Genomic DNA, 14,876 nt, shown 5'->3' on the forward strand with positions numbered 1-14,876 from the left:
CCGGCCCGCCGCCACTCCGCCGCCGCATAGCAACCGGCCCGCCCGCCACTTCCTGGTGCCGCCGCCGGACGTGACGCACGCGCGTAACCCCCCCCCCACCCAAGAGCGGCAGCGTGAGGCGGCGGGCTGGAAACGCGTTCCCTGGGGGAGGGGGCGTGGCCTCGCGCGGAGGGCGTGCCCACGGGGGGGCGTGCCCACGGGGGGGCGTGGCCAGCCCCGAGGCGCTGAGGGAACATGGCGGGGCGGGGGCCTGCGCAGGTGCTAGTGCGCCACAGCGCTGCATCGCCGGCAGTAACGCAGGTCACGACCTCGGTGTGCAAAGAACCTGTAATAAATAAATACAGCTGATTAAAAAAATAATAAGACTCTGGAAGGATTTATGGCCAAATCCCGGCCGTGTCGCTTGAAATATCGCCCCCGTGTCCCCTCAGCGCGCCCCGGCTGACTGACCGTGTGGCGGGAGGAGGGGAGTCCTCCCCGCCCCGGCCGGAGAGGGTGCTGCGAGGCGGCCGCGGTTCACTGCTGAATCCCTAAAAACCCTCCACAGGCGAATTTGTGGAGCTTACGCTTTATATAAGCTTACGCGTGCGGGGCTTCATGCCCCCGGCGCCCCGGCGCGGGGTTGTTCGTTGCCTCCGTCGCAGGAGCCTGCTGGAAACACGAGACAGCTCTCGTTGCCTGAGGGAACGGGGAAAATGAATTACGCGGGCGCACAGGCTGGGCTAGAGGCAATTGGGTAACACGCTGATGCGTTTTTTCTTTCCTCCTGTGTCCACGGAAAGATACGTTATTTGACAATAAAACTGCCAAATTGCAATGTTTTCCTAGCGAAGGTGTTAGTGTGAAAGGTCTCCAGCGACCTGGGTGGCCTCTTCCCATCGCTTCCAGGAGCCCTGTGCATCTGCTGAGAGCTTGTGCTTCCTTCCAGCCCCTGCAGTTACGCTGTGATAAATGAACCTGCTAGCAGGTACCAGAGAGCTGCAGGACAGATGTTAACAACTCTCTGATGAGCTTGTAAATATTTGCTGGCGCCAGACGCAGGGAAGAGGTGTCCAAATACCCTTCAGTCTGAAAATCATTACAGCGACGTGCTGCTGTCCTTGGCACCGCTTTTCCGTTTCACAGCATGCAGCTGGAAGCAATCATTCATCCACACATGGACCCAGAAATCTGGTTTTGCAGGGTGTCATCCGTCCTGCTTTGATTCTGTAAACCAGAAGAGATCTTGACAGTTATTTGTCACCTTTCCTAAACCGGGAGAGGTATTTCTCCTTTGCAAACCCGCAGCCATCAGGGTTTTGTTCCAGAAAATCAAAATCTAACTTATCGTGGATCGTCCTTCCGCCACAATTCCTGGGATTTTGATTTTCAAAAGTTTGCATTTCAGCCTCTTCCACATAGCAAAGCCTGGATGCTACTCCTCCAAGCCGAAAGCTGCTCGCAGCGTCATCTGCTGCAAATGGGAACGAAACGAGCCTTCAGGTGACGCGCGTCTGGGAGGTGGGAGCGTGCAGCGTCTCCGCGAGTCCCGCTGCAGAAGCACCCCAGAAGCCAGCGGCAAGGTGAGGGGATCGCTGGGCCGTACAAACCGGTGTGCGGCGCTGGCTAAATCTCATTACCCCAAATTATTGAGGCAGAGACTGGAAGCGATTTCCACAGCTCCCGCAGACAGGCAGGCAGCAGCTGTGAGAAGCTGAATCCGGAGTTTAGTCTTCTCCTGCCGTATCGTCCCGCTGGACCTCTCTTTCGTCCACTGAAACGCGAATCTCTCCTCTAAGGGTCTGTCCTCGAATGGGACGGGGTCGACTGGATCTAGACGCGCTGCCAAAGGTAAGTGCTTGTGGGTATTCGCCTTTCCAAAGCATGAGCTTGGGTTTGGGATCACACTCCCGGGAAGTTGTGCCAGAATGCCTTTACTCCTCAAAAAATATAATGGCAGCAATAAACCTGCTGTAATCTTTCTGTGACAGGAAAGCTAAAACCATCCGCGCGCGAAGCCGTGCTGTTCATTGCCACTAAGTGTCAGTAAAGCTTGTGTATTAGCTGCTGGGAGATTGTTCGGGAGATCTGGGAAGACACAAAGTTTGTGAACGTAAGGCTGCGTTTCTTACGCACGTAAACGCAATGCTGAGAAAAACCGAGATTGCCAAGCGTTTCCCTGCATACCGTTGTTGACATAGTAAATAACCGGATCAGTCTGAGATGTTACTGCTCCTCGGCTGTTTCTACCCCTTCTGCTAGCGGTTACGTGCTGGCATTCGCTCCCCTTGCTCCCATTCCCGCTTCCCAAAACAACCACGGCAGGACTGGTTGACAGCAACGCATTAATGCAAACTTCAGAGGCTCAATTTAAGCCTTAGCTTAAAGGAACTATCAGGACTGTTATCATATCTACATAATAATAATAACATCGCCACGATACTTCAGTTTTCTGAGGAAGCTTCACGCTTGGTGTGAACTGCGTAGGGCTCAGCTTAAGTAAGTCCGCGGATGAACTGTGGATCGCTGTGGCTAACTGGCTTCCTATTTCCAAGCTGGCCAATGTAAAATAGGTCCATTTGTTTCCGCACCGTAAGTACAATCCTCGTTATCCCTAAAGGCAGCGTTGTCCCCTGGTCAGCGCACTCACCCAGCAAGCAGAAGTCCTGGTGTCCCGGCACAGCTTTGCCGCTGCTCCTAAGTATGACTCTAGGTGAGGAACGTTATCCCTTAGTGCTTGTGCCTGCCTTGACAGCTGAGCTTCTGGAATGGCAAAACGTCCTTGATTTCGGAGTGTATTAAACAGTCAGCACGTTCGAAGGGAGCTGGTACGTAGGCCTCTCTTCCTTGCTTATATTGCTCCGTTTTTGAAGGGCAAAAGCACAAATGCAAACTCATCCAGGAGCTGTGTGGGACCAAGGCCTAACCTTGAACTTTGATGTGGTCTTATCATGGAATGACTCATTCATTCATCATTCGTCTTTCGGTCTTTCACTTCACAAAAACATACAATTTCCTTGTGTTGTTGCTGTTGCTTTCTTCTCGATGTTCTGTTGGTTCAGGACTAGTGTCTTTAACTGCACTGTCGTTTTGGGGAGAGTTGTGCGTCCGCTGCTTTGCCTGCAGAAGCTCCAAGGTGGACAAGCCGCATCGCTGTCCGTCTGTCGCGGGGTGGTGGCCCCGCCGTGCGGGATGGGGTTAACGTGATGGGTCTGCGCGGACCCTGCCCTGGGGGACGCTCAGGCTCCTGCTCGGTACGGACTGCACAGGAGCGAATTAACCTGTGCTCACCTTCGGTCCTGGCAATTACTTGCATTTGTGGGTCAAAGCGTGTTGTCTAGGAGGTGTTTCTTGGTGCCCTCCCGTCTTCGCCCCCAAGCTCACCCGAGTGCAGCAGTCTGCTGAAAGCGATGCCCAAACTGAGCTAAATCGCAAACTTTCCGTCTGTGGACAGGACTGCGCTGCGCCTGCAGCCTGGGGAAGCACGTGTCCGTGTGCCTGAACTTCAGACTACATCCAGCTGCCTCGGGCGAAACCAAGTGTGGCCATGTGAGCAAAAATATATGCTTGTTAATTAATACGTGTCCAGGCACAAGGTTTGGGGAGTATTACATAAACCTCTAGTGGGTTAAACTGGATATGCTGCTCTTCCAGGGGAAAGGGGATAAGTGATATATTAGGTGATTTTATAGTGTCGGACGGGACAGGTTTGCTAGGATGGCACTGATACCTCTGCTACTCGTTCTTCTGCAGCAGCTTTTCATTTGCTGATTACAAAGCAAGTTACAAAGGTTCGTTGTCTCTATTTTACAGATGGAGAAAGCAAAGTGCAGAGACAGTCAGGGACAGAGTTGAGAATAAAACCCAGTCTTAAGATTTCCAGGGCCACGTATCCATGTGATACACATCAGTTGATCCACTGAGGTCAATATTAAGTTACACCAGCGAAGGAGCTGAGCCTGCTGGATTTTCTTGCGCAGGGCTCCTGTTTTTCCCCGTCTAAGCAGTCGTGCCGGAGGCCTGCTCGACTTGCCCTCTGACCGACCACCCCGCAGCTCGAGGAGTCATGTGCACCAACACCAAGTCCTGCCAAGTCGCTGCGGTGGTATTGCGCACATACTTGGCACCAAGTTTTTCATATTCAATATTCTGTAATAATTCAATCTGATTAATGCAGCAACATGAGCAGCCTTGAGGCTAGCCACAGAAATAGCTCTGCTTGTCAGCCATCTCTAAAAAGCATTTACTCTGGAAGATTTATTTACTTTCCCACACAGAAAAGCTTGATTTTATCACAACATTTTCTCAGCTCTGGCTTTTTTACTTCTTTTAATTTCTTTTGCCATTACAAATTGTTGCATTACAGGCTTTGCTTTCTTGCCTGGAAATCCGGCAGTAGTGAATTGTGAAAAAAATTAGCATCTGGCCTGATCACTGCTGTTATTTTCTTAAATTATGGCGAACATTATGTAATTGCTGTTTGTCTGTCTGTCTATCTATCACATGCTTGTGCAGTTCAAATTGCTCGAACATAATGATGTATTTTGGATGTCCCAGCTTGAAACACTGTATTAAGGCTTTGCAAAAGTCCTTAAGTGAGCAGAAAAATCAAGCCTCTGCAATGCATTTCGAGTTGATTACCAGAACTACCCCTCTTTTGAAAGCCACGATTACGTTCAGAATGGAGAAACTGAATGCAAAGGATCTGGCCAGGAGTGAAACAGCAGGGAGTGGGATTGTCTCTCCGCTCCCCTTATGAAAACCAGATGTCACCGAGGAGCTGCATTTCTCGAGCGGGATCCTTGTGGAGGAGTTCTCCGGCTGAAGGTACGCAAGGAAAGCAGCGAGTTCGTACACAGGCTCATTTAGTGCCATGTTTCCTCTTCCTCTTTCTGTACTGACACAAGAAACTTTCATCTTTGTCCCTCCGTTCGATGCTTCTCAAAAACACTTTGGTTTTTGCTCCCCCCCTCCGGAGCCCTGCGTCCCCGCAGAGCGATTAGCACACGGCGGGCCGTGCCGCGGCGAAGCACCGCGGAGCCACACGCTGTGTTTTCCCGCGAGATAACCGGGGTGGGGTTGGTGCCGCGCTTCCCGCCATGGCTGACCTCAGCCACTTTGCCATGTGCTGAAAACTAAGGTGCTTGTCTCCAGTCTATTTTCTCATGATAGCTAAAGTGCTTTAATTGACTTATCGTGGAAACAGTGAAGATAAAGCTCTTACCTGTCTCTGCCTCGCGCGCACAAATGTGCCTGCTGATTCACGGCTACAGAAACAACTTTCATTTTGTACAGTCAGTAGCGCAGCCTTCACGGGGCCTGGCACAAAATGCAGCTGCGAGTCGCCCCCTTCCTCCTCATTCTGTGTTGTGTTTTACACTAAATTGTCCACGTCCTTGTTGCCTCCCTCCCTCTGCATTTTAATGGCAAGGGAAATACTTGGGCTTAAGGCAAAGGAGTGCACGTCGCCCAGCTGAGAGGACAGGTTGTCAGACAACTGTAGGCAGCTGCAGCGTGTAGGGGAGAGGATTTTGCGTGCGAGCAGGAGCCAGAGGAAGAACTGCAGCTCGTGAGCGTCCACACTGATCCGTGCTGCAGAGCGACCTCTGTCCAGCTGTATGGCTCTCCAGCAGGGCCAAGATATCGGGCTTCTTTAGTAGGATTTAAGTGTTCCAACTCCTCCGTTGGTATATGCCCATGGAGATAGGACTGAACAGCTAGAAGCAGTATTTTAAGTTCGATCCAAGCCAGACAATGCAGCATTTCCATCACAGATTCCAGCTTGGTAGACTGTTAGTCCTTGTGAGAGGAAACCCTGATCTCTAAAGCCATTAGAGCAATGCTTTTCAAGCATGTCCAATTTGTGGACCTTTAAAAATATCCCCTGCAGGCGTCCAGCCCCTGTGCAGTGCAGTTGAGCCTCCTGACCATCAGCTTTCTTTGCTTCCACAGCCCCTTGCAATCGCACCCTGGGACCCCCAGACTGCGAGCTGGGACCACAGCGTTCGAGCTGTGCTGGGACCACAGAGCCACCGCCTGCAAGCAGCCAAGCTGCCCGGCCCTCGGGGACACAGCAGGGAAGGACGGCGCGAGGGGAAACCACGCGCTGGGCTGCATGCTGTTTTCTGGCTGTGAATGCGGGCACTCATGAAAAATGCTGCAATGAGAGCAGGGTAACACGCTCCTGTTTGTGCCGGTGCGAGGAAGAAGATGGTTTTTAGGTAGTCCGCCACCACCTTTCATTCCGTCTTCCTTCTTCATTGCCACTTGGGGCATGGGTGTTTTCTGCTTCTCCTGCTCCATCACCGTGGCCTTTGGCCTGAGCAAAGTCCTCCGCGGTGAAGGAGGCAGCGATCCGCTGGCAAGGGGCCAGGAACAGGCCAGCGGGTGGTTGCTGTGGGGCGAAGAGATCAGTCCATCTCCATGGCCTTTGCCTTCCTTGCTCCGTCTGCAGTGAGCGCCCTGCATGGGGACGGGATGGCATGAGTATTTTTATCTCCTCGGGACTCTGCAGTGCTCAGGGTATCCTGGTGGCCGAGGCGGATGGCACTCATCCATCGTATGAAATTCCCTGAGAAAGCTGAAGCAGGTCCAGGAACAGATCTGCTGCTACTCTCTCCCCTCGTTAGCTTGGGCCGAAGTGGAGCAGACAGCCTTGAACGCACACTGGGAAGGTGTCTGCTCGCTGCGCTACCCGTCTCTAGCACGGCCGAATGCAGCCCTGGGCAAGAAGGCAGGTGCTAATGGATAGAAAATTATGCGAAGATAATGACAGGACCTCTAGGGAGAAGGAGCTATTAGACCTGCTCTTGGTTTTCAAGCGAAAGACGAGGCCTTGGGGCAGCCGCTGGAATTGCTGTCTGCTGCGATGGCTTCAGCGGGCAGGAGGGAGCAAACCTTTAGCAAGGCCGAACCCCACCGTCTCGGCGTGATAGCCCGCTGTCCCGGGACGCTGTAAGGACCACATGTCCCTTCAGGGCTTCCCTCTCCTCGCTGGGCTTGTTCATGGGGACATTTAACCAGCAATGCAGCTGCGTGGGCCAGGACCAGCGTAGCGTGACGCGTCCTGGCCCAGCGCAGGCAGTAAATAGTGCTGCCTTGGTACACGTCCTGCCGGCCTTCGCGTTCGCTGTCTGTGCAGCAGTGAGCCGCTGCCGCTCTCCTCTTGCACTTGCTTTACCTCTGCTTCAGAGCTAAAAAAACAGTTACTGCGACTCCTAATTTGCAGGGGAATGGCTTCACAGCAGCCTGTTCCTGACACTGCCATCATCTACAGAGACGAAGGCACAGGTCGGAGCATGTTATCGACTGCTAGGAAAAAACATGGTGCTGCCATCAAGCCTTGCAAACCAAAAGCTGTGCTTTGGGCTGGTTTGCTGGGACAGAGCACGATTTCTGCTTCATCAGCAAGCTTTGGTCAGGGTTTGTCCTGAGCTGTTGTTGCAGGCTGGTAGGTGGCTGTATTAGATGTTCAAAATAGTGAAGAATATGCAGAAACTGAGAGCTGCTGATAAAACCATATTTGCCAGAGTCTGCAGGAGGCACAAAATGGAGGCCTAAGAGGAATGTGCAAGTTGCTTTTGTGAATGCTAATTATTTCCAGATGCACGGTCCTTGCAGCTACAGAGAAAATATTAGTTGTTTATGAATATACTTCATTCCATCCTTAACAGTATCACCAGTGGGAGTAAAAGCTTCGCCACGGGCGGTTGTGCTCGATGGTGACGCGCGCGCGGTCGCTGGTTTGGGCGTGCAGCTGACGAAAGCTGACGTTCCCAGCGTTGCGTGCTGAAGGGAGGTTTGATCAAAGCGCCAAATGCCAATTTTGTTATCCCAGCGCAGTTTGGAGGGAATGTGGGATTTAGTGGTTATGCTGCTAAAATCACCCGACTGACTCCGAATCGGCGCCTGGGGGGAGCAGACCCGCCACCCTCTCAGGGTCACAGCACGTCCCTGCCTCTGCGGCCCGTGAGATCCATGCGCGGCGGCGCCGCCGTCGCTGTGCCGGGGATCCCGAGCCGCGGTGCCCGCTCAGCGCGGCTCCGTTTCTGCACGTGCCGTTTCAAAATAAGGAGCCGCCTCTAGGAAACAGCCAGGTTAGCAGTAGCTGCCAAAGCAAGGTGGGCGCAGTGCGCCTGGGCCCCTATCTCTGGGTGACACGTCCCTGGTGCTGCCGGGACCCTCCCAAATATCTGCCCGCAGGACGGACGGCGGCGAGCAGATACAGGACCAGCTGGTGCTCTCGGCGTGTGTCTTTACTGATCTAAATGAAGGAGCCAGTTTTTTGGCTCGTGGTGCAGTGAGCGGGGATCTGGGCAGGAGGAGGCAGGGGTGAACCGTGTCTCGCAGCTGTATTTGTTTGAACTTCTCTTCTTGCACTTTTGTGTTTACGCGTTAAAACTCCCTATTTCAAAGCCAGAGAGATGTCCCACGGTCTAATTGCCCTATACCTTCCGGCAGTTTTTGCTCACTCTAGTGTAAATAATACTGATTTTTTTCATTTGTTTGTATGAAGATGGCAGGCTACGAGTGCCAGTCACGGGTTGGCTTTTGACCTTTTGTACCCAGTCCTGCACACGCAGGGAACCAAAAGCTCATTCTTGCTCCAGAGAGCTTCAAATCCAAGCAGGCTGCCGAGCCAGAAGGACGCACGCCGAGGTCCAGTCTGGCCTGACCGGTCAGAGGACACCACCCAGCAGTTCTTGCACGTAGCCAAGACCTGGTGCTGGGGAGCACGAGTGTGAGATGCCCAAATGCTTTTTTTTAACCTCATTTGCAGAGCCTTCTTCTCATCCTCTTGAGCTCGCTGTCTTTTAGTCGCACCAAGCTTTGCTTAGAAGAGTTACTAGAGCACATCAGAATTAAAAGACCTGACCGAGGCTATGCAAGGAGTCTATGGCAGAGCAGGATCATCGCTGATTTTGAACACATCACCTGAAAAACAAGCCAGATTTTTTCTCCCTCCCCTCTGGATCTCATTTTGCTAAGTGTTATAAACAAAGCTAAAAGGAGAGCTGTACCAAAATCAAATAAACACAGTGTGATTCTTTCTAGCAGTGTCTCCTCTACCTTGTGCCACTAGTAAATCCTGAAAGCACTAACATCGTGTCAGAGGGCTGCACCTTTTCCATTGTTCCGCAGGGCTTCAAACCAGAAAGGCAAGTTGTTGAAAAGATTTGGTCCAGGAAGCGGCACAAAAGGCAGGCGTAATTACACACATTCTGTATTGCCTCTCCCTGTTACATTAATCCATTGAGCTAGGTAGTGGTAAATTAGGTCAGATTATGTGCGCACTGAAATAAAACCCACAGGCCAAATTCCTCGCACCCACACCTCCTTTACCTCTGAGGTTGCATAAATACTAATGGTACTGAATCTGCACAGTTTCAGCTGAGCTGCGGCGCTCAGATGCCTTTCTGGGCTTAGATGGAAAGTCCATTTTCAGATTTCAGTTATTTTGGGGTAAGAATAACCCCACAGCATCACTGGGGCTCAATTCCTTCTAATTTACTTTGCATTCAAGCTAATGTGCCTCCACTGGGATCAACCTAATACACTGTGGTTGATCTGTTACTCAGGCTATAAACCTCTTACACCTACACTGGCTGTGAAACTAATACCTTGGTAATACTGGAGTGCTGCTCTGGTGAATCTAGGCGAAAGGATATGCTCTGAGTTTATAGCAGAGAAGGGATTAATGTTCTGGGTGGCTGATTTTCTATTACTAATCTAGCTAGTGGCATCGAGGTGTCTTAAGCAAAGGCATAAAAACGGGCAATGCCTCATGCTGATGTTTGAATAAGTGGGTCAGTCCATTCTGAAGACAAAACAATATTGTTTAGTTATTTTTATGGCATTTGGTGATATAACAGTAAAAAATAACTGGAACACATCAGATGTCCTAGCAACTGATATTTTTCTGTGGCCTTCTCTTCCCAGCTTTGTCTCTGCTCCAGGCTCTAGGACTGCAAAATGCCCCCACCCGAGTATGGTGGCTCTGGGAGTGGACCGCAGTGGACGTTCAATTGATTAAGACATTGGTGTCAAAGAGACCCTTTTCCAGTTTGTCGTCTGAAGCCAACAGTGCGGGGCTCAGGAGAGACACGGAAGAGGAGAAGTTTGCTTCCACCAAGGTAATGCAGGAGGGAGAGAGAGGTGAAGTGGTCTTCCTTCAGGTTCGAACTAGCTGAGTCTCCACTCACCTTAGTTGCCATTGAAAACCTGAACCCTTGCTAAAAGTTTCAGGAGAAAGGGGTGAGTAGGAAGGGAAGGTTTAGGTCTAGAAACACCAAGAAACCTGCCATTTTTGCACACACCTAGGGACGGTTTGGGTGAATGAGAGGGTATGGCTTGGTCCAGACTCACTGTTCAAAATCTTTTTCAAAGGCTGTGAACCTTTCTTTGGAGAACCGGAGAAGAGGCTCATGTGGCTGTTTGTGGACAGCACCTGCCAAGTTCTTCCTCGCTGTGATGGTGAGGGACTAAATACAAGCCATGCTGGGGAACCAGCATTTTTCCACAGCAAGTCTCATGGGCCGTGGACTCACATTCCTGATCAGTGGTAATTCCTGGATGAAAAACATCCTTCTTTCAAGGTAAGCATCTGGCTCTCAAGCCAGCAAGAAAAGGCTTTGGGGATTTCTCAGCGGATCGGTACTGGACAGAGTTCAGTCTGGCTGCATTGTATAATAAGATTGCAGACGTATGCCCTTAACTACATGCAACACATTTGCTCTGATCCTTCTTCTAAGGCGAATGCTTTACACCACACTGGTACATAAACGGGTGCCTTTTCCTTGCCACAATAAGAAATATAACTAGCTGCTTTTGAACACATGAGGAAAAAGTGTCCTGCAATGTGCTGTTACATGACATCACGCTCCTGGAGGGCAGATCACTTTACAATTAATTAGCCCTCCCCCTTCTCCCTCCCTGATTCGGTGTAATGGGCCAAGGTCCCCTCTCAGCACCGCAGCACTGCTGTCTGCCGTCAGATAACCATGGTGCAAAGGCGAGAGCTCTTGGCAGGTCGTGAAGAGGATAAAACCCACTCTAAAATAAGGTGTTGCTCAGCTGTTAGAGAGCTTGTAGACTTGTGAAGGAAAAAAAACCCCTGGATCTTGTAGATAAACCACAATTTCTGTGGTTCCCAGAAGGTGTCCGCCTCTGAGCAAGACACTCCTGCCTTATCTAGCTGTGTGCAGCTGGGGCATCCTGCATCTCCTGCCAGGGGAGGGGACCGCGATAAGCAAAAATGAGTCTTTCTAATCAGCAGATGTCTTGGGCTCCTGGAGGATGCAGTCATCTTCTTTGGGCAGAGACTTACGAAAGACAAGAGAGGAGCACTTCACTTCACTTGAGAGTCTGAAATATTTAGGAATAAAGTCTGTGTTTCTCATTTCTCACTGTGTATGTCTGGCCGTGTGTTATATTTATGCTGCGTAAAAGCTGTCCTGTGGCAGAAGGCTAAGTGCTCGTGAGAAATCAGATCTGTGGGTCTGATTCATCACTTTATTTAGTTGTTTGCAGTGATGCAATGTGGGTACAGATTGCAGTTGTATATTTTGCATCAACTTGTTGGTGTATAAATGAGTGTCCTATGTGCAGCCTGAAGCTGAACTGTGCTTTTAATGACACAGATAGTTTTACCTTTTTCTGCTTTTCTGAGGTGACAGAGCCAAGTTGGAGTTGGGGGCCATGTGAGCAAGCGAAGTTAAACCAAGGGAAGCTGCAGTACCAGGATGAGGGAGCGCTTTGCAGTACTCCTGCCACTGGAAAGAGAGGAGTCTGCTTGCCAGAAGGGAATAATTGCACAGGACTCCAAGTTATTTCAAAGGGATGTTTTGCAAATAGAGTCTAGCTCACTTTGTTGGTGACCTGTCATGGAGGATTATTACCAGCCAAGGCACACAGCGATGGCAGGAAACCATCTGAGAGACAGGCTGTTTCTTTTCCTGCTAGTGGGATGTGTATGCAACATGACAAAACCACAGCACAGACCAGATTCCCTGCCCCGTTTTAACTTGCAGATCAAGGATGCTTCCACAGTATACAAAACAAATTTCACTCATAACGAATAATTGTGTCCCTTTGGTATGAACGCAGAACTTTGACATAGGTCGGATCTTCAGTCCGTGCACTGATGGCTTCAGCATCCCTGGCCGGAAAGTCGCCCGAGTTGCACGAGCGCAGCAGTACCAGCAGCAGGGCCAAACAGGAGCAGGAAGGATCCTTCCTCTAAGTGCTGCTTGGAGTTAAAGTGTAACCGGTTCCTACCTGGAAACGGCAGGGTATTTCAAACTGATTCATACTATTAGTTATCAAGGAGCAAGACTTCAGAGTGCAGGGGAAAGGGCTTATTAAGGTAAGTGACACTGTAATTCCCCCACCCTTCTCACCCTTGCCAAACGCATCGGAAGGAGATTAGCTGTTGTTGACTGTTGTTTATGGAGTAGAAAATCTAGATAAACTTCATGGGGCAATACTGAAAAGTGTTCTCCTTAGAGGAGTTTTAATTCAGCCATTTCCTTGTATAGAGTAATTTTGCTGTAAGAAAAGGAAGTTCTTAGGCCAGTGTTTGATTTATAGCTGTGCTTAGTTTTGCAGACATGAATGATCAGACCGGCTTCAGCGGGGAGTGCTGTCTGCTGAGAATTAGATATATGCATATGGCTTTTCCGGTCTGAAGTGCCATTGAAGCTTGCAAACACGGCATCAAGCCAGCCATGAGCAGCATACGTTTTGTTTAGTCTCTTTAGAGAAAACAGCTCTATCGTAATCGAATGGCCTCTGCCGGGGGTACGACAGTGGGGGGAAACGAAAGAGCGGTTAAGCAATCGCGGGCTCCTCTCTGTTGTCTGAAGAGTTGTTATAGGCTCCGCTTTCTACGGAGGGTTACGGGGCTTCAGCGCGGGCCGGACTCGTCCACCCGGGGCTGCAGCGAGGCCCTGCCCCGAGGAATGGGAAAAGCAAAGGGCAGATTCATGGCAGATTCACTCCACTCGTTCCCCAAAATGCCAGCACTGGCGCGTGGGCATTTCAGCCCCACATGTTGCCCGTGGGTCACGGACGCTTTTAAGGATTTTTCCTGCCCCAGCAGCGCAGGCCGGAATACGATGCCAGATGCCCCAAATGAAGCCGCCGTGAGTCACCCATGTGACACAGCATTATTACTGTTATTTTTTCCAGTAGCACTGTGTTCCCAGAGCAAAGAAGTGGCTCCCAACACAAACATCTTACAGTCTGACCGCGGGAGGGAGGAGGCGAGCGTGCGCCAGCGCCCGGCATTTCGTAACGCGCTGCCCGGCCGCTGCTCCGTGCCAGCCCCTCCGCCCGTGACTCCCGGGCCATCGCCTCCGCGTGGCAAGAGCAGCCCGTCTTTTTCGTTTTTTTCCCCAGGCCCGCGCTACCCGAGCCGCGGCTTTCCCGGGGGCTGGGCCGTGAGCCCGGGGCGCTTTATTCTTCTGATCTTTTGCATCCTCAGAGGATGGTTTTACAGTGACGCTTTTATTACTTGTTTCCAAAGGCTCGAGCATCCGATAAAGCACTTTGCACTATCCCGGGGTTTCACAGTGCTTTATGCAAAGGGCTCAGCCGTGATTTCGGTGCACGTGCCCGCTGCAGAGCCCACCTTCCCCGCAGCCCCTGTGCAAGCCTTCCTCAGCGATGCTGAATTCAGAATAACCCCTGAAGGCGGAAGCGGAGGACGGTGCTGTTCTTGCAGTCCCAGGCCAAGACTAACTTGCCTCCACCTCTTAGAGGCCTGTCAAAGGGCTGTCAAACACCGTCGGTTTGGGTGGATTTCATGGTGGAACAGAAGGATCGTCCCTATTGCGAAATGCACGGGAACAAGAGGAAAGAGGAGTGCTAGGAAACGGGGGTGACCTCGGTCTTCTCCTGGAGGAGGCTGCAAATGGGGATTAATGCCAGAGGGAGCCGGTGGCTACGACAGCCGCCCCTGCAGCCCTCCTTTGCTCGCCGCGCGTGAGGAAGGCCCAAATTGCTCCCGAATTACGGTCCTCCCAGGCACCCCGGGGTTTAGGTAAACAAGGCAAACTGCAGAGTCATGCCGCTTCCTCCTCGGAGGTAAGGGAGGGCCCGGAGCCAACCCAAGCTCTCCCGAGCCTTTCTGCATGCTTGTCGTCCTCCCCCGAGGCCGGGCTCCCGGCGGACAGCGCTGGCCTGCCCCGAGGGCGACGAGTGTGCTGGTTCTCTGCCACAACGGGGGCGCCCCTCTGCTGCCTGTCCTCCTTTGGCACACGTGCCAAGGGCTGCTTCCTCTCAGAGATCCCCTAGTTCTCCAGGAAAATCACACATTTGTTCATCTAATGCCCACGGCTTCCTCCTTCCTTCCCTCCCTCCCAGGCTTGGGCCCAGGGCGCCCTGGAAGAGCTGGCTCTGGTGCACGTGTGGGGTTGCACCAAAGCTTGCAGCAGGGGCGTGCACTTGCGTGAGGTACAGGCACTTGCACAAGGGGTGGGCACTTGCACCCGCCATGCCCGGACCACATGCTTGCACAAGTAACGGGCTCCTGCATGAAGGATGGGTGCTTGCACTAGGGTCATGCACTTGCACCCTCCGTGCCCCGGGAACCCACTGTCCCCAAGGTGCGTGTTTGCTCAAGCGATGAGTGCTTCCATGAGGGGTATGCACTTGCGCCTGCCATGACTGGAATGCACTTGCATGAGGCAAAAGTGTTTGCGCAAGGGGCGTGCACTCACGCCGGCCATGGAGTCGCAACCGCTGTGCCTCGGGCTCGTGCTTGCATGAGGAGCTCCTGATTGCACAGGGGTTGTGTGCTTGCATCTGCCGTGCCTGGAAGGGTGCTTGCACGAGGACGGGCGTTTGCACTAGGGCCGTGCACACCTGCCCGCTGCTCCCGGGGCTGGCGCTTGCAC

The 14,876-nt window shown here is 52.0% G+C and overlaps 1 protein-coding gene across 19 annotated transcripts; it reads left to right on the forward strand.

Annotated features, from left to right (window-relative positions):
- Positions 1–536: 536 nt before the first annotated feature.
- LOC112973693 lies at positions 537–13,912 on the forward strand. Of its 19 annotated transcripts, none has more exons than XM_026081876.1 (8): positions 1,488–1,562; positions 1,779–1,830; positions 4,495–8,075; positions 9,919–10,112; positions 10,366–10,574; positions 10,820–11,388; positions 11,655–12,343; positions 12,578–13,912. In XM_026081876.1, the coding sequence occupies exon 8, from the start codon at positions 12,762–12,764 to the stop codon at positions 13,860–13,862; it is 1,101 nt and encodes a 366-aa protein (XP_025937661.1). In that variant the 5' UTR covers positions 1,488–1,562; positions 1,779–1,830; positions 4,495–8,075; positions 9,919–10,112; positions 10,366–10,574; positions 10,820–11,388; positions 11,655–12,343; positions 12,578–12,761; the 3' UTR covers positions 13,863–13,912. The 19 variants fall into 19 exon arrangements, with proteins under 19 accessions (XP_025937670.1, XP_025937661.1, XP_025937667.1 ...); XM_026081871.1 differs by lacking the exons at positions 1,488–1,562; positions 1,779–1,830 and adding an exon at positions 3,454–3,528 and having other exon boundaries at positions 3,793–4,806; positions 5,932–8,075; XM_026081882.1 differs by lacking the exon at positions 4,495–8,075.
- Positions 13,913–14,876: the final 964 nt, after the last annotated feature.

The sequence above is a fragment of the Apteryx rowi genome, unplaced genomic scaffold (genome assembly GCF_003343035.1).
Source record: "Apteryx rowi isolate R43461 unplaced genomic scaffold, aptRow1 scaffold_56, whole genome shotgun sequence".
NCBI lineage: Eukaryota > Metazoa > Chordata > Aves > Apterygiformes > Apterygidae > Apteryx > Apteryx rowi.